This window comes from Mus musculus, chromosome 19 (assembly GCF_000001635.26).
Source record: "Mus musculus strain C57BL/6J chromosome 19, GRCm38.p6 C57BL/6J".
NCBI classification, from domain to species: Eukaryota; Metazoa; Chordata; class Mammalia; order Rodentia; family Muridae; genus Mus; species Mus musculus.
The window spans coordinates 23,206,074-23,232,419 of record NC_000085.6 but is presented as its reverse complement, the minus strand read 5'-3'; the positions used below and the strand labels follow the sequence as shown (position 1 = coordinate 23,232,419).

The 26,346-nt window shown below is 38.7% G+C and overlaps 1 protein-coding gene across 7 annotated transcripts in view; it reads left to right on the top strand.

Annotated features, from left to right (window-relative positions):
- The window catches only part of Smc5 (structural maintenance of chromosomes 5), a 67,482-nt gene extending 41,503 nt beyond the window's left edge, over positions 1–25,979 (top strand). For 2 of the 7 annotated variants that reach the window (NM_153808.2, NM_001252685.1), the window contains exons 14-24: positions 428–601; positions 693–862; positions 3,382–3,505; positions 4,124–4,246; positions 13,890–14,015; positions 17,680–17,778; positions 18,250–18,354; positions 18,550–18,669; positions 21,817–21,996; positions 22,074–22,169; positions 23,452–25,979. In NM_153808.2, coding sequence (NP_722503.1) covers positions 428–601; positions 693–862; positions 3,382–3,505; positions 4,124–4,246; positions 13,890–14,015; positions 17,680–17,778; positions 18,250–18,354; positions 18,550–18,669; positions 21,817–21,996; positions 22,074–22,169; positions 23,452–23,592 — 1,458 coding nt within the window. In that variant the 3' untranslated portion in view covers positions 23,593–25,979. Of the gene's footprint in view, positions 1–427; positions 602–692; positions 863–3,381; positions 3,506–4,123; positions 4,247–13,889; positions 14,016–17,194; positions 17,266–17,679; positions 17,779–18,249; positions 18,355–18,549; positions 18,670–21,816; positions 21,997–22,073; positions 22,170–23,451 lie in introns of all 7 variants that reach the window. The other 5 variants (XR_001782581.2, XR_003952782.1, NM_001252684.1 and 2 more) reach the window with 5 other exon arrangements.
- The last annotated feature ends 367 nt before the right edge of the window (positions 25,980–26,346 follow it).

The following is a 26,346-nucleotide window of genomic DNA, read 5'->3' as shown; positions in this document are numbered from 1 at the left end:
TAAAAACTCTTTGAACTCTATGAAAAGTATTTTCATCTAGTATTGTCAACATGGAAAAAGGAAGTCTGAGATTATGTTCCTTTAACCAGTGCAGTGAAGGGGAGGAAAGCGTAAACCATTGGGCACTGGGCTCTTAGTGTCTCTTAGGAAAAACTACCAAACTACATGTCCTTGGGAGAGATGTCAGCAAAGCGAAATCGCAGCCTTTTCACTGTTTAGTGAGCTTTCTCATCACTCTGAAAGTATGCCTTCCCAAACATTTCCCTAGGGTGCATTAGCCACACTTAGAGGTGTTGGATAGCTTGTGTTGAGTCGGGGATATTGCTCTACTAGAATTCGCCTGGGTTTTGGTCTTAATTCTTTAGTCCTTTGAAGCATATATTATACTTTTTATTAGATATTTATGAATTCCTGCTTTACATTACAGGTAATACAAGAAACTCGATTAAAACAAATTTATACAGCAGAAGAAAAGTATGTGTTAAAAACTTCTGTGTATTCAAATAAAGTTATTTCTAGTAATACATCCCTGAAAGTAGCCCAGTTCCTCACTGTTACTGTGGATCTAGAGCAAAGAAGACACTTGGAAGAGCAGCTAAAGGTTGGTTCACTTGATTTAGTTACTAAAATGTCAACTGGAGTTTTAAGACTTTAATTTAAAAGGTTGTTAACAATTTTTTAATACTCCTTAGGAAATGAATAGACAACTGGAAGCAGTGGACTCAGGGTTGGCTGCCTTGCGTGATACGAACAGGCACCTTGAGCTCAAAGACAACGAGCTAAGGCTGAAGAAGAAGGAGCTTCTTGAAAGAAAAACCAGGAAAAGGCAGCTGGAGCAGAAAATCAGCTCCAAGCTGGCAAGGTACTGCGTGGCTTGAGATGGGAGTTCAAAACACATGGCCTGAGTGTCTGCTAGCTCAGTCGTGGAATGGCAGCAGCAGGTTATAGTAATTTCTAAAGTTTTAATATCAGCTTTCAAATTGCAGTCGTGGTGCATAGGGCAAAAGTCAGACTAAAGTGTTCTCTCCAGTCCTCTCACCCACTCAGTGCCTAAGTGTAAGTGTTTAGAATGCAGTTAGAAATTATATTCATGTAGAAAAATGACAGTTGTAGTTTCTTTCCTAAGGTCTGTGACCTCTAGACATGTGTAATTATCTAGGTTTGTAATACCAGGAATGAAATACCTGCTATTGAGCAGGCCTTAAGTCCAGTTAGACAACTTTTGGTTGCCTCTAATATAAAAGTGCTACTATTCCACTGTTGAGGATTCTTTTTTGAGCTGGTAAACATGATGGCATAGACTGGGGACATTTCACAAGGCCCTATCCGTAAATAAAGAGCTCCAAGCAGTCGGTGGCTGTTGAGAGAGGGTGAATCATTTTTCCCCGAGTTATCATTCTTCCTGATAGGTTATCTAATCCCAAGTGGTAAGCCTTTGTTGTTGTTGTTTGTTTTTTCAAGACAGGGTCTCTCTGTATAGCCCAGGCTGTCCTGGAACTCACTTTGTAGACCAGGCTGGCCTCGAACTCAGAAATCTGTCGCCTCTGCCTCCCGAGTGCTGGGATTAAACTTATGCGCCACCACTCCTGGCTCCAAGTGGTAAGCCTTAATACATACGTGTACATATGAGAAACACTAAACAGACTCACAGAGAGACAAAGGAATATAGAGATATCATGAATTTGAGGGGTGTAGGATAGAGTGGTTGGAGGCAGGAAAGGGAGGTATATGGAAATGATGTGAATACAGTATTCCTACTAAGTTTTCAAAATATAAGATTAAAAAGCTGGGAAAATCAGAAAAGATTTTTTTTTAAAAAAAGACAACAAACTATATTACAGAAATTTTCTTTGTTTTTAATCTTTTTTAAAGCAAATAGCGGGCTGGTGAGATGGCTCAATGGGTAAGAGCACCCGACTGCTCTTCCGAAGGTCAGGAGTTCAAATCCCAGCAACCACATGGTGGCTCACAACCATCCGTAATGAGATCTGACTCCCTCTTCTGGGGTGTCTGAGGACAGCTACAGTGTACTTACATATAATAAATAAATAAATAAATAAATAAATAAATAAATAAATAAATCTTTTTAAAAAAAAATAAATAAAAATAAAGCAAATAGCTTCTTTCCTGCATTTTCTTTTTCAATTTTTAACCTTGTTTATCAACTTCAACCCTTCACATTAATCCTATCTTCAATTATTGACAAACCATTTAAACTTTACTGTGTGACTTCTGTGATTCCCTTGTTGAAGCTTGTTTAAGACTTTCTTGTTAATGATTTTTGGGAGAAAATGAGTTTTTGTTTATTACCAGCCCATTACTTTTATTTCTGCCTTTATTCACTCTGTGGTGGTGCCCTGCAGCGATGGTTGGACCCTCCGTTCAGTTCATCCAGATGCTGTTTGAAAAGTTAGGGGTGGGTGGATGGGTTAGCGGTTCTTGCCAGGCTGCACCTTGCGCTTCCGAAGGCTTTCATAAGTATTACGCATCTTGCTTTCCTGTGCAGCAGCATCCGCTTCCTTGGACAGCATCCGCTGTACTTGTGGTTCTTAGTTAGGACCTACAACTTCTGCCCTCTCTGTCTCCTCGGAATCACCATGGTTTAGTGGGAAGACAGACCATGGATTAAACTTATCCTACAACTTAATATCTATAATTGTAGGTGATGACTTTGTTTCTTCATCTTTAAAATCATCTCAGTGATAATTGTCAGGGTGCAGGGTGTAGCTCATGTGGCAGGCTGGCCTCACACTTGTGTAGCTGACTTACCTCAAACTTGGGATTTTTCTGCCTCTGCCTCCCAAGTGCTGGGTTGTGTACCTCCACTCCAGATCAGTGCTGCTGTGGGGATGGAATCCAAGTCTTTGTGCTTATTAAGCAAGCACTCCACCAACTGAGCTCCATTCCTAACCCTTATGTTGATTTTTCTTCTGGTTTTTTTACGAATGGGTCAGCTCTACCTGCTTAAGGACTGTGTTTTATGAACAATGTCAGTATCAACCTGTATTAATAAATAAATAATTTCTGGGCCAGGTATTATTCTATGTTGTGTTTTTTCTTCCATCTGCAGTGTACAGATGAGGAAGCTAAAGCTCCAGCTTCGCTTCTTGATGACTGACAGTGGGGAATTCAAACTTCCCTTCTGACTCCATATTCTGCATCAGCACCATTCCTGACACTAGACTTTGCTGGTCATATAGCTCCACAGTATATTTTGATCCTGACTGATTGTATTAAAAGGTCCTTAATCTAGAAACTAGTATTTATACTTCTGATTACCATTATTATTATATAACCCAAAAACTTCGGGGACCTAAGGCTTTGGACTCGGTCCTTTGTTTAGCTCTGATCTCTCCATCATTATATGTGTCTGTCATACAGTATAAGGCTGATGGAACAGGATACTTGCAATCTGGAAGAGGAAGAACGAAAAGCAAGTACCAAAATAAAAGAAATAAATGTTCAGAAAGCAAAACTTGTTACTGAATTAACAGGCCTTGTAAAGGTAAGATGTTTTTCTTAATTTTCAATATTTTTTAAAAACACTTGCTAAATACTAAAATTTAGTAATATTTGGAGGACTTTATGAGAAATCATCACTTTAAAGTGTTTTTCTAGTTTGGTGATATAAGCAAGAGATTTTTATAGTCATTTTCGGCTTGTTTAGGTTTTAATGCTTGCAGAGAATCTTTTTTTTTTAATTTATTTATTATATGTAAGTACACTGTAGCTGTCTTCAGACACTCCAGAGATGCCAGATCTTGTTACTGATGGTTGTGAGCCACCATGTGGTTGCTGAGATTTGAACTCTGGACTCTTTGGAAGAGGAGTCGGGTGCTCTTACCCACTGAGCCATCTCACCAGCCCACTTGCAGAGAATCTTAAAAGTTAACTCATTAGGCTAAATTATTTTCTTTCAAATGACCTAAATATTTAGAAAGTAACTTTTTAAAGTAGTTTTATATTAACCATTTGATGGAGATGTCAATCACAAGAAAATGTTATTTTTTCATGATTCATAATTTTGTTTTGAAAAAAAGAACTGTGGCATTTTTCATGGTTGTAAAACTTAAGCAACTTAGACAACATAAAAACCAAAATCTTATGGATTGTTTGTTTCTAGATATGCACTTCTTTTCAAATTCAAAAAGTTGATTTGATTCTTCAAAATACTACAGTGATCTCTGAGAAGAACAAGTTAGAAGCAGATTACATGGCGTCATCTTCCCAGCTGCGCGTCACAGAAGTAAGACATTCTTCCCTTAGTTTTTATATTTTAGGGTCCGACCTTAAACTAGTCTAAAAGGATACATCGCAGGCTATTGTTTTCAGTGTCCAGTTGTTGTATACTATGTAATTTCAAACTTAGTGGCCATCAAGGTAGCTCATTGAAGAAAATCACTTGCCACGGAAATGGCAATGACCAAAGTTTAATCTCTCAAACCTGGGAAAAGGTAGAAGGAGAAAGCTGACTTAGTGTGGCCACACCTGTGCTCTTAGGCACAGGAGTAATCGTTATTAATAAAATAAAACAGTATTTTGTAAACGAGGAAGCAATACTTGAAGGCTATAAGAGTGGATAGATGAATAATCACTACAGTTTAACCTTAACTTTAATATTTCACAGTAGATGATAAAGTTGTGTGGGGAAAGAAGTATGAAATAATACACAAACTTAATCCTAAAGATGTCAAGGTGATGCTGGCAGTTAATTTTTATTTTTGTTTTTGTTGTTACTTAGTATTTTAATCTCTAAATTACTTTCTCAAGAATAGAAGAACACTTGGTATTCTAAACATCCATGGAAGACCTGTGCAGTAACAAAACTAAACTTGAGAAATCCCTATTGATGTCTTACAGTCCTGTTTTGATGGTAATCACATGCAGTTAGTATCAAACTGAACAGTTTATAAGAAATGTCCCAGTAGACGGCTCTTTCTTAACACACTGGCTTTTTTAAGTTCAAGGATCCTAGGCCATCTGTACTTGTGACCATCTTCTACAAAACCCTGGTTTCCCATGGACCCTTCATGGTTAGTAGTTTAATAAAAAAAACACGGACCTCTGAACAACACACAGAGCACTCGGAGAGAATCCTAAACAGGTTCTGTGCTCTTTTCATGAGGAAGTGTGTATGTCACTCTCCTGATGTGCTTACCAGCCAAGAAGCTCCACCACGCTGCAGGGCTTCTACTGAATGTCTAGTACATGAGCATGATTGCACCATTAGTCCTGGAGTGCACTCAGTAACCAGACCTCGTCTTAAGTTTGGGGAGGCGTGGTGATGTTCTATGATTCAAAACTTTATAACTATACAATCAGTCCTCTGCCATTGCCCACTGATGACTTCTTCACCCATTTAATTCTAACTTCTCCCCTTAAAATAAACTCAGATGTGATCCAAGGAATTCTTTTCTTTCTTTCTTTCTTCCTTTCTTTCTTCCTTCCTTCCTTTCTTTCTTTCTTTCTTTCTTTCTTTCTTTCTTTCTTTCTTTCTTTCTTTCTTTCTTTCTTTCTTTCTTTTTTTCTCGAGACAGGGTTTTTCTGTATCGCCCTGGCTGTCCTGAAACTCACTTTGTAGACCAGGCTGGCCTCAAACTCAGAAATCCGCCTGCCTTTGCCTCCCAAGTGCTGGGATTAAAGGCGTGCGCCACCACCGCCCAGCAAAGATTTATTTATTTATTATATGTAAGTACACTGTAGCTGTCTTCAGACACTCCAGAGGAGGGTGTCAGATCTCGCTACGGGTGGTTGTGAGCCACCACGTGGTTGCTGGGAATTTAACTCAGGTCCTTTGGAAGAGCAGTCAGTGCTCTTAACCGCTGAGACATCTCTCCAGCCCCCCTAAGGAATTCTTGAATAAAAAAAAATCTCTTGGTATTGATTTTCAAAGTTAATCTTCATTTCCACCTGAGAACTCGAGAATACAATTTGGCAACATAAGTCTGTAGGAATTTTAAAACAAACAGCCAGCAGGGTTTCTTCTCTGAAGAGATGCTCAGCAGTCCACTATGAAAAGAGCTGAAACGGAGAGAGACTGTGAAAGAAATCCTACCAATAATGGACTAGACAACAGTCTAGTGATGCTTTCATTGTCTACACTTAAGAATCTTAAACTCCTTTGAAAAACAAAACTTACTGAAAAGAGTAAGAACTACATCATACATGTGCTAACTGTGGCTATAAGTCTAATATATAGCTAAATTCTCTGAAAAGGAATGAAAGTTGCAAAAAAATGGCATATATTTGCTGATTGTCTTTTAGATATATTCAGTATTATTATATGAATTGATACTTTCAGACATGGAAATAAGGATTTTTTTTTTTACTATTACTTACTGTAAGGAGCCAACAGATAATCTTTCTCCCGAGAAGCTATAGGAGGTATGAATATCATGTAAGGTACTTGTAAGAAGAGAGGGGTGAAGAGCGGGGGCTACTACAACTCAGGAGTAGATGTTTGTTTACCAATACAGAACACAGAATGAAGACCAGGCAGATTTGTGACTGTAATCCCAGCACTTAGGAGGCTGAGGCTGGAAGATCATTTGAGCTTAAGAGTTTGAGACCAGCATAGGCAGCATGGACCCCATCTCAAATAAATAGCAAAATAGCAATCAGATTATTAACTTAAATGTCTATAATTTCTTGACTACATTTTTTAAAGTAAATTCTAACATCTTTGAGTTAGAAGCATTGCTTTACAGAAAAAAAAATTATTCCAAAAAAAAGATTGATTCTAAACAATTCTAAAAAATTTCAAAGAGAATCTTTGCCTGTTTTCAGTAATTAAGCTGTTATAATATCTGTGATGTTCTTTTTGTAAACGTGAGGAAATAAATGATGTCATTAGGAGTTTTAGCCTAAAAGAAAACAGCTTCAGTATAAAATAAAGATGTGGATTAATACAAACCTTGAAGAGTTTGAGTTGGAAATGACCAAAATAACTTCATGATCTATTTTCTCTAACTGGGGCTGAGAGGGCGAGCCCAGCATGGTGGCTCATGGCTTTAATGCCCACGCTGGGAGTAGGGGGGGGGGCGCAAGGGGGTCAGTTTGAGGACACCTGTCCTTAAAGAGCAGCAAGTGCTCTTAACCAAAGAGTCAGTATTTCCATCTGGGATCCCCAAATACTGGAAAGTGTGTAGCACTCTTCTTCCACAAGAGGGCCTTCCAGGAAAAGGTTGTTCTTGTTCAATATTAGTCAAGCTATTTCTGTACCACTTTTAAGACAATTCAGCGTTCCAGAGAAAGAATTTTAGATAAAAGGTGATAATTGTCTCTTTAAGATATATACTTAAGGAAATTTTTTTTCTGAACTACTAATTGAAGATGTTTTCTATATTTTGCTGTTCTTTTGTGCCAAACAGATACATTATTCTCTATACTCAGTTAACTATTTAAGACCAGAAATCCTAATAAAGCCTTTTGATTAATCTTCTATAAATATATATTCCTTTTTTCCCCTGTGTTACACTAACAAGGATCAACAAGAATTGTGGCTTAAAGTGGTCAGGGGCTCCTTTCTTACTTAACTACCATGGAACTTAGTGTCTGGCTATTTCCTCTCTCCCCGTATTTTTTGTTATTTTTGAATAAAAATTTTGAGAATTTTATGTATGAATGCACTGTATTTACATAGATTCTACTCCCTTTCCAACTTCTTTAGTATTCCCCAATTCCCTTTCAAGTTCATTGCTTCATTTTTTTATAATTATATGTTATATAAATATATACACCCACACACACATATGCATGTTTGTGTATGGTCTGTGTGTACATAACACCTACCGAGTACATTTAGTGATGTACATAAAATTAGGAATGATGGCCGGGCATGGTGGCGCACGCCTTTAATCCCAGCACTCAGGAGGCAGAGGCAGGCGGATTTCTGAGTTCTAGGCCAGCCTGGTCTACAAAGTGAGTTCCATGACAGCCAGGGCTATACAGAGAAACCCTCTCGAAAAACAAAAACAAACAAACAAAAAAAATTAGGACTGACCACTTGAGATTGGAGAACCTATAAGATGGTTCTCGCCCTTCAGCAGCCATTGCTTAGGTGCTTGCCTTCATCTGGGTGTGGAGCCTTGTTCATTTTTCCCATCCTCTTTGGCATGTAGAATCAAATATATTTTTGAGATTTTTTGTGGCTATAGCATCCTTCTCACATCTCAGTACCTCAGAGTAAGCATGCTAGTCTTCTGGTTCTAAAAGTATTCCCTCTCCATCTTCTGCAGCTGAGGTCTAAGGGTTGTGTTATAGATGTGCTGATAGTTATAGTCTGTGCATTCCTGATTCACTTACTCTACATCTTATCAAATCATCCATCTGTGTAGAAGCCTCCAGCTTGCTGCAAAAAGAACCTTTTTAAATGAAGGCTAAGAGCTGCTCTAGAATACAGTTAGAAGTTACATTGGCTTAGAAGAATGACAGTCGTACTCTCTCCTCTGGGGTCTGTAACATCTCCAGCTATAGGTAGTTGGCTAGGCTTACACTACCAGTCCATGGCTGTTGTCATCCCAAGGATACAAAGTATCATCACCACACCTCTGGGGATGTCTCGCCCATCACTGTGTGCTTCACACACTTAGCAACTAGGTAGGTCTTCTGAATACTTTTCTCCCTGGCAGCATACACAGCTCCTTCCCATAATATGAGAGCTAATCTTCAAAGAGGATACTTTAAGAATTCTTCCAAGTCCTGTGTCCAAAATTTAAAGTTCTGGGAGGCAAAGACATTGACAGTCATCCAGTGTTGTTTGAGGGTCTCCTAGACACCCCTTTTCCAACAACTCAAGGGAGATTTGCTTGCCTGACCCTGGATATTTATATTAGTTAGGTAGTCTTTTAAGGAACATTATCGCTCAGTGTGACATAATTCCACATGAAGCACACACACAGGTTATATTTGCATGAAGTTTATAAAACAATGTTTCCGTATGGTTTGTTTTTTAAAAATTATTTTGTAAGACAGGCAATGGGGCACACACTTTTAATTCCAGCAATCAGGAGGCAGAGGCAGGCGGATTTCTGAGTTTGAGGCCAGCCTGGTCTACAGAGCGAGTTTCAGGACAGCTAGAACTACACCGAGAGAAAAAAAGTACTTTATGTATGTATTTGAATGCCTGGATACATGTATGTGTACTATGTATGCCTCTCAGCCACGCTGTGGGTGGTGGGAACAACCCAGGTTACTCTACACCGAGCTCTGGGATCCCCCAGGCGCAGCACAATGTACAGCATTTGCCTTTCTAGGGTTGATCGACTTCACTTAGTATAGTTACTAGTATAGTCTGTCCATTTACCTACAGGGTTATTTTTTTTTTGGTTTTGGGGGTTTTTATGGCTGAATAGAATTTATTATCCAGAAGTTACAGAGACAAAGTTCGGAGCAGAGACTGAAGGCATGACCATTCAGAAACTGCCCCACTTGGGGATCCATTCCATAAACAACCACTACTGCAGATGCCAACAAGAGCTTGCTGACAGGAGACTGATACAGCTGTCTCCTGAAAGGCTCTGCCAGTGCCTGACTAATAAAGAAGTGGATGCTCTCAGTCATCCATCGGATGGAGCACAGGGTCCCCAATGAAGGAGCTAGAGAAAGTACCCAAGGAGCTGAAGGGGTTTGTAGCCCCATAGGAGGAACAACAATATGAACTAACCAGTACCCCCAGAGCTCCCTAGGACTAAACCACTGTATTAGTTAAGGTTTTACTGCTGTGAACAGACACCATGACAAAGGAAATTCTTATAAAAACAACATTTAATTGGTGCTGGCTTACAGGTTCAGAGGTTCAGTCCATTATCATCAAGGCGGGAGCATGACAGTATCCAGGCAGGCATGGCGCAGGCAGAGCTGAGAGTTCTACATCTTCATCCAAAGGCTGCTAGTGGAAGACTGACTTCCAGGGAACTAGGGTGAGGATCTTATGCCCACACCCACAGTGACATACCAGGTCATACCTATTCCAACAAGGCCACACCTCTAAATGTTGCACTCCCTGGTCCAAGAATATACAAACCACCACAAACACCAATCAAAACATAATGGTGGGATGTGGCTCCAGCTGCATATGTAGCAGAGGATGGCCTAGTCCATCATCAATGAGAGGAGAGGCCCTTGGTCCTGTGAAGGTTCTATGCCCCAGTATAGGGGAATGCCTGGGCCAGGAAGCGGGAGTGGGTGGGTTGGGGAGCTGGGGAAGCCGGGAGAGGATAGGGGATTTTCGGAGGAGAAACTAGGAAAGGGGATAACATTTGAAATGTAAATAAAATATCTAATTAAAAAAATTATGAGTATCTCAAAAATATTATTATGCATACACTGGTGTTATCCTAGACTGCTTCCAATTCTTAGCTATTGTGAATGATCAGTCCTGAACATACTGAGCAAGTATCTCTCTAATAGGATAAATAGCAAGTCCTTTGGACTTTTGCTCAGGAGTGGTATGGCTGGGTCATGTGTAGATCTGTTTGCAGAATTTTAGGTGTAGCTTCTCTACAACGAATTCCATAATGGCTACACCAGTTTGAGAATCAGTGAATGAGAGCTCCCTTTTCTCCACATTCTGATTGTTAGTTGTTCCCTAGATCTTAGCCTTCTAATTGGGCTAAAATAGAATCTCAGATAGTTTTCATTTATCTAAATGCTAAGGGTGTTGAACACATTTTAAATTTTTTGTTTTGAGAAATCTCTCTTCAGATCTATACCTAGTTTTTCAGTGGCTTGTTCTCTTTAATAGTTCTTTTTTTAATTTCTCTCAGGCTAGTAATTAGAAAAGGGCTTATTTTTATTTTAGTTCAATACAGTATATAACTTTTTATACTTTTATCTCATTGATTGTTGTCAAACTAAATGACCCAAACACCTTGTTAATAATAGATCTCTCCAAGTCCTTCAGAGATGTTAATCACATAGACTTGAGGTGTGACTAGGCCATCAACCCCTTACATATAAGTGTTTGGGGTTTTTTGTTTTTATTTTGTCTTTTTAGGGAAATTAGTTAGTAGTTTTCTACAGCATGAGATAAACATAGTTTCATTATTAGAAACCTCATATAGCATTGAGCAAGTTTGTTGGTGCCTCTCAGCCACATCTAAAAGATAACATAACACATTTCCTAAAACTGCGTAAGTGTGGAATAGTGCTTATGACGATACTTGGTCTAGAAGTGGAGTTAGATAGATTAAATGCCCTCCTCATCATACATAAAACTTGAAAGACTGGCCTTTGTCCACCTTAGTAAGGCTAAATTTTTATAACCTTATAGATGCCTCTCCTCCAGTCATGTTATGTTACTTACTAACAAAGTATATCTTTGAGGCTTCAGTGCCTATATATTCATAATCATCTATCTTTAAATGTTTCTTCATAACCGGTTCTTATTTTCTCCCATTAAAGCTGTGCAGCTGACACAGCTTCTTCAGTCACTCTGACCTCTGGTCTATATTCTGTTTCCTGCTTACACACTCTGTCCACACTGCTTCCACTGAAAAGCGTTTATTATAACAAATGTAACATGTGCTCTATAGGGCAAGCACAGTACCTTATGGTGGCAGCACTTGGGAGGTAGAAGCAGAAAGATGAGTCCAATACTAACTTTGGCTACATAGTAAGTTTGAAGGTGAGCCTGGACTATAGGAAACCCTTTCTCCAAGATAAGGGGCTCTCCCGCCACACCTTTGATATTTAAATCTAGTCTGTTTGTTTGAGTTTGAAAGGATGTTAGAGTTGCAACATTGGTCCCCTTCCTCCCTCTAAATCCTCCCACTTGCTCCCTCCTTCAGATTCATGGCCCCTTTCTTTCATCAGTTGTTACTGCATGTGTATATGTATTTTTACTTACACACCCACATATATAAATCTGGGGTGTGTGTGTGTGTGTGTGTGTGTGTGTGTGTGTGTGTGTGTGTTTCCAAATACAACCTCTTGAGTACATACATATGTTACTGTAAGGCCCCTGAAGCTGGGCCTTCGCTCAAGTCCTGGGGTGAGCTGGCCAGCACCCCAGTGACCAGAGAGAAAACCACACCTGATGCAAACTGCAAGAGGTTTTACTATCAGCTAGCTGAGGGGCAGGGGAGTTGACCCTGAGCAGTGACAGTAGGGGGCTTTTAACAGCTAGCTGAGGAATTGGGAGGAGTTGGGAAGAGTTGGGAGGAGTTGGAAGGAGAATTCTTCTCTTCCGGGTGTCCTTGGTGACATTTACAAGGCAGGAGTGGGGAGTGAGTTCTTTCTGAATTTTTATCTCCATGTCCTCAGCACAGGAAGGCAGGCATCTCTGGTTGTAAAGTATAGAAACAAAAAGGCTTTTTGCTGGCTATAGAGAACAAAGAGCTTCTTTCTGGCTGTATTTTTAGAGATCAGGGAAAACAAGCTTGGGGAACGTCCAGGGGCTTTACCTTCTAGAGAGAAACGCTCTAAGTCGGGGTCCCACATTACTTGTATGTATGGGGCTGACCATTTGATGCTGGAGAAGCAGTCTTTGTTCTCTTCTCTGGGGAGGGCCACCTTTTCTGCTCCCAGCTTTACTCTGTTACCTGTGGGCTTTGTGTGGGACTGAGGCTCCGTGGGCTTTAACTCACGTTTGGGCAACCAGTGTTGGTGAGACTTTACAGGTGGAGCTTCTGGTGTTACTAGGAGACACAATCTCACAGCAGAGTAGGCAGGGTTTCTTACAGGCAGGCATGAATATGTGAGTTATTATAAGCTCGAAATGTGTAAACTTGAATGGTTTTTTAATTAGTTTTTTAAAAATAATTTTATCTGGCCTAGTGGTGGTGGCGGCACACACACCTGTAATTCCTAGCACTCAGGACAGGGGAGAGGAGAGCAGATCTTTGAGTTCGTGGATAGCCTGGTCTATAGAGCTAAGTCTGGGACAGTTAAGGCTATACAAAGAAATCCTGTCTCAAAACTTAAATAAATAAGTCAATAAATGAGTGAGTGAGTGAGTGAGTGAGTGAGTGAGTGAGTGAGTGAATGAATGAATGAATGAATGAATGAATGAATAACTTTGCCTTTTTAAAATATATGTATTTAGGGGCTTGGGTATATGCACATGGAACCCAGAGGATCCCCTAGATCTGGAGTTACAGGCAGTTGTGAGCCATCTCTCCATCCCTCTCGTCAGCCTGTTACTGTGGAGTGTTGTGGGAAATAAAAGATACAAGGACTAGGCATAGGGCTGTGTGACTGTAATCCCCTTACTTGGGAAGCAGGAGGATCAGGAGTTCAGGGTCACTCTTGGGGAGATAACAAGTTTGAAGCCAGCCTGAGCTACTACATAAGACCCTGCTTCTACAGTCCTACCTCCCCAAAATGGAGTAGCGTTGGGGATCAGGGAAAGGAGAGAAAACTTAGGTGGGGAACACTCATCCAAGGGTACTCAGTAGATAATGTCTGTTTCTGTTAGGATGATGGTTCTGTGAGTCTTTCTCTATTCACCACTCAATACTTAATACAGATTGGTATCTCATAGATCTTGCTAATTAACTGCTGGGGAAATAAATAAGTCCATGAATGAATGATAAATAGATAAAACATATTTGAAAAGTTATTAGGAGTACTTTTTAAATTTATATTCAGATGCTATGTTTTCTTATGTGAAGCCTGTGTATGATAATGTTTCATTAAAATTAAACATTTACAAAAGAGTAAACTTTAGAGTTCTTACATATTAAAGAAATACTGGCTCTGATATTTTAAAGTTTAGTTTAAATTTTTACCTTCATAATAAAAGGCTAATGTATTTTTATAGTAAGAAAGTCATGGTTCAGGTGACATGATAATCATAATGAGTTCAGCAATTTATTGGATATGTGATTGTTTTATACAACAAGCCTCTAATTTAGTAGTAACATTTTGAAATATTATTTTTTTAATAGCAACAATTCATTGAATTGGATGACAACAGACAGAGATTGTTACAGAAGTGCAAGGAACTTATGAAGAAAGCTAGGCAAGTATGCAACCTGAGTGCTGACCAAGCTGTTCCACAAGAATTCCAGACAGTAAGTATAAAAATAAGTAATGCTTCAGTTGACCTAACACAGAATTTTAAGTTTAAGATGTCCTACTCTAGGCATAGACACAGGACATGAAAACACAAAGTAGCATTTAAAATACGCCTTTTCCCAGTGATCAAATGCTTAAAGTAACTCTGATTAACTTACTTTCTCTCAGATTTAGTCACCAACCTTTGCTTAGTTTTAAAGTATGAGCAATATCTTAAAATGACAACATAACATTCATTTTCACAATTAAAGTCTTTCCCTCTTAACCATCATAGAAAGGGATTGTTGGCGTGTAAAACATCCATGAAAACTAGTAAGTAATTTGTGTCTGACAAACAGTAAGCAAGGGTGATATTGAGAAAGACAAAGGTAAGAGGGTGGGGTTTTTTGGGGGGAGGGGGTTGTTTTGTTTTGCTTTAGAAGTCTGTCTTTAGGGGTTTTCAGGTGCGAATCTTCAGAGATGATACCTTCTTTCGGTTATATGCTGGTATGTCAGAGGCCAACTAAGCAATGCTCGTTCCTCTCTGTCCACACTCTGCCGTTTATTCTGTCCCTTGTGTTCCTAGGCTTTATCTGACATTGAAACCTTTTCTGCATACCTACTCAAAGGAATATCAAATTAGCTACAAATGCATTTTTAAATAGTAGTATTGTGTACTTTTAAAAATCTTAAATGTATCAACTTTCATAGATGATGAAATGTCCACTAAGCATAGAAGAGGGATAGTATAGATTGTAGTTGTCATATCCTGAAAGGTTTTATTTTATATACCAGACACAGAATACTGCAGGGCTTGAGTTTGTTTGGGTACAGAGTAAGAATTTAACAGAAATTCATAAAACTAATTGAGAGTTTGTGTCTAAAGATAATTGTAGAATGCATCTAAAATATGTTTTGCTTTAATATGATATTGGCATGATATATATATATACATATACATACACACACATACACACATACATACTATAAGTTACAGTTTTTTGTGTGCTGGCATAGTGGCAGTTGTCTCTACTGGGGAGGTGGGGGTAGGATGGTTCCAAGTTCAATGCCTACAGATAGAAGTGAACTCTGTTTCAACCCTGCCTCCCCAGAAAATACACTGTTTTTGAAAGAATGAAATCAGGAAATAGTATATTTATTAAAATACACTGATTGGCTGCTATGACCAATTATTAAGTAGTACATATGTGCTTTTCTCACTGAAACTTGAACTCTGGCTTGGAGGACAGACCAAGCAACATGAAACAGATAATCAGGTCAGGCAGCAAGAGAGAATAAAGGAAAAATAAAGGTGATGGCTAACATTGCAAGGATGGGCAGCTGCTTAGGGAATGTTTATTTGAAATGTTACTATTATAAATAAGTCCTGGGTGAAGAGAAGGATTCAGTGACGTGGGGATGGACCCAGGCAGAGAGGCAGCTCATACAGAGTTGCTGAGGTGCATATGTCTTTGCCATGTGTTAAAAGGAATCTTTGAGGGATTAAAATTACCTCCCAGCGTGGTGGTGGCAGCACATGCCTTTAGTCTCAGAACTCAGGAGGCAGGGGGAGATAGATTTCCAAGTTTGAGGCCAGTCTGATCTACATAGTTTGTTCTAGGACAGCCAAGGTCATAACAGAGAAACGGTGTTTTAAAAAAAAAAATTAAAGCCGTGGTGGCGCACGCCTTTGATCCCAGCACTCGGGAGGCAGAGGCAGGCGGATTTCTGAGTTCGAGGCCAGCCTGGTCTACAAAGAGAGCTCCAGGACAGCCAGGGCTATACAGAGAAACCCTGTCTCAGAAAACAAACAAACAAAAAATTAAATTCCAAGCAAAGAAGAAGGCATAGTTTGGATTAATATGACCTTATAGAATTGCATATGCCAGCAGGATTTTGATGAAGGGACCCTGGTATAGCTGTCTCATATGAGGCTATGCCAGTGCCTGGCAAATACAGAAGTGGGTGCTTACAGTCATCTATAAGATGGAACACAGGGCCCCCAATGGAGAAGCTAGAGAAAGCACCCAAAGAGCTGAAGGGGTCTGCAACCCTATAGGTGGAACAACAATATGAACTAACCAGTACCCCCAGAGTTCGTGTCTTTAGCTGCATATGTAGCAGAAGATGGCCTAGTCGCCCATCATTGGGAAGAGAGGCCTCTTGGTCTTGCAAACTTTATATTCCCCAGTACAGGGGAACGCCAGGGCTAAGAAGCGGGAGTGGGTTGGTAGGGGAGCAGTGCTGGGGGGAGGGTATAGCAGACTTTCGGGATAGCATTTGAAATTTGAAATGTATATAAAGAAAATATCTAATTTTTTAAAAAAAAGAATATACAAAGAGTTTGGGTCCCCACAGCCGCCTTTAATATTCAGAGATTAGGCAGGCATTCCACCACTACTCTGAAGCCCTTACCCTGGGCTCTCCTATCTTTAAAATAGAATCCATTGGAGGATCTTAAACACAAGAATACTGCTATTAAAATCACTTTGTAGATGAATACTCTTAGCTGCTCTATGGAGAATAACTAAGGGTCATTATTTTTGACCAGGGAAGAGATTAATATAGTAGCACAAAGGGATGAGGGAGGAAGAAATTTTACTTCAGTGATAGACATGACAGGGGTAAGAGAGAACTCCTAAATGTTTGCCGGAACAAACTGTCAAGCTAATTATTAATGAGAAATCGGTTTGCTTACAGTGGTGGGGAAGCTGAATGAAGTAGAAATTATGTTTCAATATAATAAACCTAGTATGCCTGTTAGAATCTGGTGAAGATGCCAAGTAAGTGTTGGAACATAAGCTCACACTTCGGCATACACGGCACGGATGTAGCACGTGTACATCTAAATACCTAGAGGCCTTGGCAGAGATTACACTGAGTTCCAAAGGGTTAAAAAAGATACAAATCAAGGTTATCCAGTTGATACATATAACTCATCAGAACCTTTTTTCAGGCTCCCAATTCATGCATACCTTTTACTATAAGGGCTCTACAGGTTATGCTAGGCACAAAAGTGTACTGCATGCCTCTCCTTGTAGGAAAGTGTCTACCCTAGTGAGTCTCTGTGGCATAAGTTCAGAAGATAGTCTTGATGGAGTTCTGTCTCAGTGATTGAGTTATAAGGATGCTTTTGTAGGTCTTCATAAGTACAGTATAAAGCTCTAACTTCTTGCTCTCTTTCAATGCCCCACATATTCTGGACCCATTCTACCAATTCAGCAAGTACCCACCATTCCAAATGGACACAGCTCCTCACCCCCCATGGTATGCAGTACTCATTCTTCTTTCCAAATTGTTATCTCCTTTTTGCGTTGCTTTTCCCTAGCCATTGCTTTCAGACCCAGAGATAAATCGTGGGCCTTTGAACTCTTTTAATTCTCATGTAGCATAAACTGACCCTTCATTATTTTGTATTCCAAAGCCGATGTGATGTGTACTGCTTATTTTAGATTCAACATCAATACATTGCCTTAAGGGACTATCCAACATGTATACATCTTTTCTTTTAAAGTGTAAGCTTTTTAAAGAGAAAATGCCCTCTTTATGATTCTTTTGTATTGCTATATGCTAGCATGCTATTAATCAGATAGTAGATATGTAGCAAATTACTTCCTTTTAACTGTTCTAATAAAACTTCACTATTCCATTTTTAATGATGTATTTTTTCTTCTTCTTTAGGCTTTTCAAGATCTCCCAAACACATTGGATGAAATCGATGCATTATTAACTGAAGAAAGGTCAAGAGCTTCGTGCTTCACAGGACTGAATCCTTCGGTAGTACGCCTCGTTCTCAGTTTCCATCCCACAGTTCTTATCCTGCTGTCTTCCTCAGTGCATACGTGCACAAGCACATGCCTGTGTGCACCCCTGTGAGCCTGCACACACACACAGTTCTTTCCAGTACTTGCCTCCCACGCTGTACTGGAGCTCTGGGTAATAATAAGCTAGGCAGCAGGAACAATGCCTTAAATGCCAGATTCTGAATCTATTAGAATTCTAAATAGAGTCTTCCTAAGGAACACAGTGTTCCTTGCCTTTTCTTTATAAAAAGAGTAGCTGCGTTAACTTGAAGTACAGCAGTGTGCATTTTTTTCAAGGATTGAAAAGTAACATTTTCAGTATTCAGTAGTATAAATCATGTACAAATAAGCAGCACAGTGGCATTTTTAGCCAGTAGTTTAATTGATGCAAATTTTTATATAATTTTATCCTTTGATAAATTTTTCTTAAAGAATTTTTTTCGACCAGGTGGTTGAGGAGTACTCAAAAAGAGAAGTAGAAATACAGCAGTTGACCGAAGAACTGCAGGGGAAGAAAGTTGAACTAGATGAATACAGGGAAAACATTTCGCAGGTAATTTTTATCCTTATTTGTTTGCCATGAATGGGATGAGCGTACAAATTATACAAAATAAATTTTATTCTCCTGAGACGAAAAGTGTTTTTCTAACCAAATTAACTCTGCTATAGACTGTGTTGTGTGTGAAGTCTTATATCAGAGTGGATAGTACTGCTTTCAGTGTCGTTTTGTTTTGCCTCTTACTTGTAGGTGAAAGAAAGGTGGCTGAACCCCTTAAAGGAGCTAGTAGAAAAAATTAATGAGAAATTCAGCAACTTTTTTAGTTCCATGCAGTGTGCTGGTGAAGTTGATCTTCATACAGAAAATGAGGTAATTGCGTTTGGGATGTAGTTTATGACCAGCAATTTTAATTATGTGCAAGGAGTACATATAAATTTGTTTCCTTTGGAATTATACATGATATTTTTGTTTACTGAAAAATTATGAAAAGGAGGAAAGAGATCACCTGTGGGTTTCTAGCATTAGATTTGCTTGGTTTGGGGCTGGGGGTGGTGTTTATAGAAGTGGCTAATGCCTTGCTATTTTTCAGCCAGTGTGAGGGAAGATTATTCAGCTGTGTTGAATGAATACAGTGCTTTATAAATCTACCATTCTCAACTTAAGAGCCATAAACAAAGTAGCAGATGGTTGAGTTTGTTTTTTGTGTTGGGTGGTGTTTTCTAAGTTTTTGAACTTGCAGTATAGGCAAAGATGACATTGAACTCCCCTGACGATCTTGCTTCTACCTACCTCACTTCCACTACCATGCTCAGTGTTCTTAGTTTCCTCTTTATCACAAATTTAGAAGAAAGTAGGTAATATGCTAATTCCTTGAACTACAGCTTTATGCATTGCTATTTTGAATAAAACAAATTTTTCATTGAGAAAAATTATATAAAGAAGGGCTGGAAATACGATGACGTGATCATGTATGCTTAGGTACATGGGTCCCTGGCTTCAGTTCCCAGCACTATAGGCGAGGCGGGTGAGTGAAGGAAGAAGAAATGCCTGGATTTCCTGAATATAATTGGGAAAGTGGAATCAGGAGGGTAGGACTGTAAGTGACAAAAGGCTAGCCATCTTTTGATCTTAATTAAAAGTTTTTGTTGGTATACTGAGGTAATTTATTCTCATTTCCATGTGTCAAAATGTTTCCAAGGTGAAATATCTTAAAAATTTTAGATTTTGGCAAATGTTCGAGTTTTCATTCTTTTACATATAAAACAGAATAGCACCATTTTGTCCTTTGAGGAGTTTTGCCTCACAAGGTCCTTCTGCTTCATGTGAAGTATACCTGTGAAATACCATTTTATTATAAGTCCTAGGTTTGAGGCTTTAGACCCTTCCGTAGCAGTTTACACACAATCCATGCCTGCCCGTAACTAAGAAATGTATGGATAATACTTCAGTTCCGAGATGCTTCCTTTCCTAAAGTTATCTTGTTTGATCTCTTCAGATCATCTTTTTGGTTTGGGGTTTGGGTTTGGTTTTTTGAAACAGGGTTTCTCTGTGTAGCCCTGACCGTTGTAGAACTCACTTTGTAGACCAAGCTGGCTTCAAACTCATGAAAATCCACCTGCCTCTGCCTCCCAAGTGCTTCCCAAGGATTAAAGGCATTCCTCACCCTCACCCCACCCCACCTCCAACCGTTTAATCTCTTATAACTGTGCTATAAAGCAGGAACTTAAATCTACCCTACTTAAAAAAACAACAAACTGAGACTTATGGTAATTTTACTGAATGTCACATTGCTGTCAAGAGGCAAAAAAATAAAATCAGACTCCTTATCTAATCCCAGACAGAGCCTAAACTCTTAGATAAGTTTGCTTACTGGGAACATCATTCCTGCTCAAACAGGATGTTTATCAGTAGCTTGAGTCAGTGTGGGGCATAAATGTGGCCAAATAGACTAGGTGAGGCCTGTGTCACAGAAATCCCATCCATTATAATTATATCCTTTGCGTGGGGCTCTTCCTTCTTCTTGTACTGTTCTTAACAGTCTGTTTTCAGTGCACTGCTATAGAAAAGCCTCTCTTCCCTTTCAGTGTGTTCTTCCAGACCTTCCCTCTTTTCAACCTTGTCCTGTGTCCCCGCTCTGTCTGGCCTCCCTGTGTCTCCTCAGTAGTGGGTCCAGAACTGGCTTCTTTAACCAGAGCCTTCAGTGAGATGGGAGAAGCTAGAGCAAAGCAGTAGAAAGGACCGACCGTCAATGGCAATGAAGAGATAGGGTTTAAAAGTAACTTAGAAATTAGAACCATTATAAATTATTACAGTAATGTAGTTTGTTTACTTGAGGGGTTTGAAAGGGAAGGCGAACAGATTAAAAGTATTTCTAAATTTTTAAGGCATTACCTGAGTCCTTTTGTATTTACGTGTGAAGCAATTTGTGGTTCAAAAAAGGAAGCTCTTGCTTTCTTATGTGTCCAGAACTGGAACACGGGGTCTCATTATAATAGCAGAGCCAGAGCAGAGTCCAATCTTGGCGGGACAAGCCTTGGGAAACTGTCCTTGCTGTTTGAGAAAGTTTTGTTGAAAATACGACAGCCAAAACTGTAACCAAAGGTGGCAGCATACTTCCAGAAACGCCTGAAGGAAGAGTATTGCCAGCAACAATAGCAGCTGTGGGATATAAATCTAAAGGAAAGGGTGGAAAGACTCAGCCTCTTAGTGTGAGAGGTGATACACAGTTCTTCCTTCAGTATATGGAGATACCACAACAGTTATAAATGGCGTCACTTGGGGTGGTACCATTCTTATACAGAATGTAGACTGGAATAACTGTTGGAGGGGCATCCCATGAGCCAGCCCCTGCCCATCCCACTGACATTCTGTTTCATCCATAAGTATTTGCCACACCTTCTTTATAACTACTTGATGATACTCAAAATAGTGAATAAATAAAACAATTTTGCAGCTCTTAGGCCTCTGCTATGAATATATGCTACATACATACAATTTCAAAGATTTAATGTGAAAAAAGAATGTTAAGTATTCATAGGTAATATTTTATATTGTGATGTTAGAATGACATTTTAAATGAACAAAATATACAATTGAAGCTAATTTTACCTGTTTTCTTTTTGTGTTTTAGAACTATAACTGTTGACTTACCTGTTTCTTGCACTGTGTCTCTCTTGATTAGACACTTACCTTAGGCCATTTAACTGGTTAACTTTAAACGAGCGTTCTGTACTTCACTCTTAAGGTCAGTCTGTATCTCAGTGACCTGGAATGGCTGAGAGAAGTCAGTACATCTCAGAGTCGACAAAAGTTATGTGACACCTAACACAATCTTTTTTTATTAAAGTTTACATTTGTGTGTGTGCACACCCATGTAGGCACTTGAGGACTACTAAATTTTTTAGGTAGTAATTGTTTACATTTGCTTTTATGATTGATATATTTGATATGTTTTCAAATATTGAGTAGAATTGCCACAGAGACAGCACTCATTTTTCAACTTTTTATGTTTTATAGGAAGATTATGATAAATATGGAATCCGGATTAGAGTAAAATTTCGCAGTAGTACTCAGCTGCATGAATTAACTCCTCATCATCAAAGTGGAGGTGAAAGAAGTGTTTCTACTATGCTATACTTGATGGCACTTCAGGAGCTTAACAGATGTCCGTTCAGAGTAGTCGATGAAATTAATCAGGTACAGTGACTCCGTTGGGGGGAGGGGACCACATCCTCTAATAGGTACAAATGTAACAGTTGTTTTTATGGCTTTAGGGTATGGACCCAATTAATGAACGGAGAGTATTTGAAATGGTTGTGAACACTGCCTGTAAAGAGAACACATCCCAGTATTTCTTCATCACACCGAAGGTGAGTAATGATACACTCACAGGAGTCACGCGCTTAGATGCCCCCTGTGTCTTAGTTTTGGAGAAGATTGGGGCTGAGATGTAAATATGAGCAGGAAAACTCCTAAAAGTGAAGCTAAGGGATTATGGTAATGTTTACATTCATAGAGGGACAAGTTGAGTGACATACATAATTGGAAACGTCATCTGTCATCTAAGGAAGCGATGGAGGAGGCACATCATACTGTTCCAGAGCTTAGACTTCGTGCTCACTTCTGACACTCACTGCCCTTCTACACTAATTCTCTTTTGCTAAGAGACTACTGGGAATGCAAGCCCCAGAACTCTCTAGCCTTCTCTGTCACGCCACATACTGCTCCTGTCCTGAATGCCCACTGCTACTACCCTGGCCCTAAATACTGACAGCTGAGCTTTTACAACAGCATAGGAATCTTCATAGAGAATTTTCCATAATCTAGAACTGTTGAAAAGGGAATGTTCCTTTTGTTAACTATAGTGCTGTGGTATGTTATCAAGTAAATAGATTTAAATTTGCTTTTATTAGTAGTCACACTTTTTCCCTTTTTCAACTAAATATTCATAACTAACTCATTGGAGATTCCACCCTAAATGAAATGTACATTTTTTTTAACTTAATCATCTTTTATCAGATCTGTGGGCTAATCAGATCTGCCCCTATTCCATTTCTTTCTTTTTGGCTTTTTGGCTTGTTTGTTTGTTTTTGTTTGTTTTTTTTGTTTTTGGGGTTTTTTGTTTGTTTGTTTTGGGTTTGTTTTTGTTTGTTTGGTTTTGGTTTTTCGAGACAGGGTTTCTCTGTGTAGCCCTGGCTGTCCTGGAACTCACTCTGTAGACCAGGTTGGCCTCGAACTCAGAAATCTGCCTGCCTCTGCCTCCCAAGTGCTGGGATTACAGGTGTGCGCCACCACTGCCCAGCCCTATTCTATTTCTTACCAAACTCCTTGGTTTAGAAACCAAACCTCCCTCACACGTTTCAAACTAGCAGTCTGTCACAGCACAGTTCTTAGCCATAGGAGTTTGAGAGGTGTTTTCAGTGCACACTCTTCCACAGTGTACCTAGGAAGTATATAGTCCTAGCTGACTTGTAAATAGAGAGGATTTCCGGGCAACTGGATATTTCAGGTCAGTAATTAGGCCAGGCTTCAGATATGCTTATTGGAGAGCTGTCAATCTGGCAAGTTGATGAATTGGAACATATGTAAGGCTGAAAATCTGTTTGTCGGTATATACTTGAATTATATGGCAATTTGTTTCAATCCATACAGCTTCTACAGAATCTTCCTTATTCTGAAAAGATGACAGTGTTGTTTGTCTACAATGGTCCTCATATGCTGGAGCCAAACCGATGGAATTTAAAGGCTTTTCAAAGGCGTCGGCGAAGGATAACCTTTACTCAACCTCAGTGAAAGGAAAGAACAGGAGGGGCCTTTGGAGGTTTTTTTCCTTTAACTGTTTATATGTGTCGCTCGCTCAAGTGAATAAAAGTTAGCAGATTTATTGAAAGAGAAAGATTGGTTATTTTTGGAAACCTGCTTTTAAAAACAAATAGGTTGATGAAGTAGAGACCACAGTGACTCTGGGACATTTTCTAGTGAAAACTGAGTCTTCACTTTTGGTGGACATTGCCTCGTTAGTTCTCTGTGAGCACGGGATTGTTGTGTGCAGCTTTGTGCTGCCCCTCAGGTGTGGTGGCCCACATCTAGCCCAGCGTTTAGGAGTAGGAGGCAGGAAGGTTATCAGTTTTTGAGTGGTTTCATGTGTCATAACAGAAAAGGCTATTTCCTGTTGCAAATCGAAGGTATGGCAGCGTGGGATTTCAGTCAGAGTGTTTACTAACTACAACAGTGCTGAGTGCAGAACATTGACTGAGAGAATAAAGGCAACCCAGGATTAGAAATCCCACTTTTCTTCCAGTATTATATCTAGTTCTTACAAACTAGTATGGGAATGGCTGCTTAATAGATAGTGATTGACAGCAGATCTGTTCATTTCTTTGTTTAAAAAAAATAAAGGTTCCCTTATTTTCATAGAAAATATGTTATAGGTAACATGTTATAGGTTACTTCAAAGAATTGGGAAAACATATGCATGAGGCTTCAAAATGACAGGAGGACTTTGAGAGGTCACAAGGTAAAGATGATACAGAATGTGGCTCAGACACTGGCAGGGTGAGATCAGGTGACAGGAGTTAGCGTATAAGTGTTGTCGTAGGGCTTTGTGTGTGTTTGTTTGTTTGTTTGTTTGTTTGTTTAATTTAAAGTTGAATGTATTTTACATCTTACATTTCTAGAAAGCATTTTTATAATTACTTTTAGTAAAATTTTTCTTAAAATTTCATATGCGAGTTTTTACAATTTGTATTTGAAATTTCTCAGTGCTATATAAAGAGCGAAGGCAAAGAATTGATTGAAAAAAGAATCAAATCATGTTTTTAGAATTTGTAGGTCCTTCCTTATACCCAGTATTTTAGAAAAATCTCATATGAATTGTTTTCTTCCACCTTGAAAATATTAATTGAAAACCATTTTTCTCTGAGAATGCTAATTAACAATGCCAAACAAATTCTGTTCTTTGAAAAAACTAAATCTTGAAAGAAAATAGAAATGTCATTGAATAGTGGAATGAACCATATCTTTGATGATACTGACAAAATTATTTTTTTGCTAGCCTGAACAAAGTTTGGGCTTTGTCTATTATCGTAATAGCCAATGAAATTTACATTCTTATTTGGTTAAAAAATAATGGAACATGAGTTTATGTCCTCTCACTTAGACATTTTCTCTTTTAGAAGTTGTATTTCTTTTTAAAACTTGTAAAAGAACCCTCCCCTCTTAGACTAAGTATCATACAGGTAGTATAAAGATATTTTAATAACATTTTTATCAACATGAACAAGTCAAAAAATTAAAAACTTGGTAGCATATTAGTGAAGGCTATTACTAAACATTTGTGTTGTTGCTTGGGTTTCTGATATAATATCTTCACTGATATGTGTTTGATGTAGTTTGGTTTTATATGAAAGAAAGACATACTTAAAACTCACATCATCAGCAATTCCATTTCCGTTTACATATACCAAAAATAATTACATATCATGCTAACAAGCTTTCAGAGAGCAAAATTAATGTTCTGTTTTATATTGAACTTTGGGCTGGGAAGGATAAATTATGTATCATTCATCATATTAAAAATAGTCAAACATAATATAATGTCATTTTCTGCAACTGTTGATTTTTTAAATTACATTCAAATTGTAAAAATTCCAGGTAAAAGCCTGATGTGATAAATAAAATATTTAAAACCTGACGGTTAAAAATATTTTTAATAACTAAATTTTTACATTGATTTGCCTAAGGTCAGTCTCTGTTAGGAAGTTTTTCATGTTCAAAAAAAGAAAAAAAAGGGGGGGTTGTTTTGGTTTTTTTGTAAGATTTATTTATTTTATGTGAATAATTGTTTTGCCTATATGTATGTCTGTATACCTGGTACTTGCTAAGGCTGGAAGAGAGCATCAGATCTCCTAGGAGTGGAGTTAAAGGTAGTTTGAACTGGTATATGGGTGCTGGGTATAGAAATTGGGTCCTGTGGAAGAGCATCCAGTAGACTTAACCACTGAGCCATCTCTCCAGTTCCAAACAGAGATTTCTTGCTGCTTTCCAATAGCCTTGGACATAAGCACGTCAGGGGCATCACTTCATTCTGGTTTGTGTAAATGTAATTGACTAAAACTATGTTGTAAATGCTACTTTGTTGGTAATAAATACGTATTTTTCCATTGGTATAGGTTATTTAAGATGAGAGTATTTTAATACTTTAAATTTCTTAAAACACATTTTTATTTTCAGGATTACAAAAAAAAAATCAATGTCTGTTCGAGTTTTTACTATTTATGATGCAGAGTTTAACAGCCTATTTGTGTTCCAAAGATAAAAACTTAGTCTTTTGTCCATTTGCAGTGGAATTAGAATCTAATAGCAGTAAACATGGGGAAAGCTTGAAAGCATCCACAGAAGCTGTGCTAGAAGGCAAGAGTAACTGTTCTTGTTGACACTGACTTTTCTGAAACCATGCACAACCGCCAAGTTATCTTACTATTTCTTACATTGACTTAGTACTCAAAGCAACCTTTTAAAATATATCTTGAGTCAGAATGCTTTACC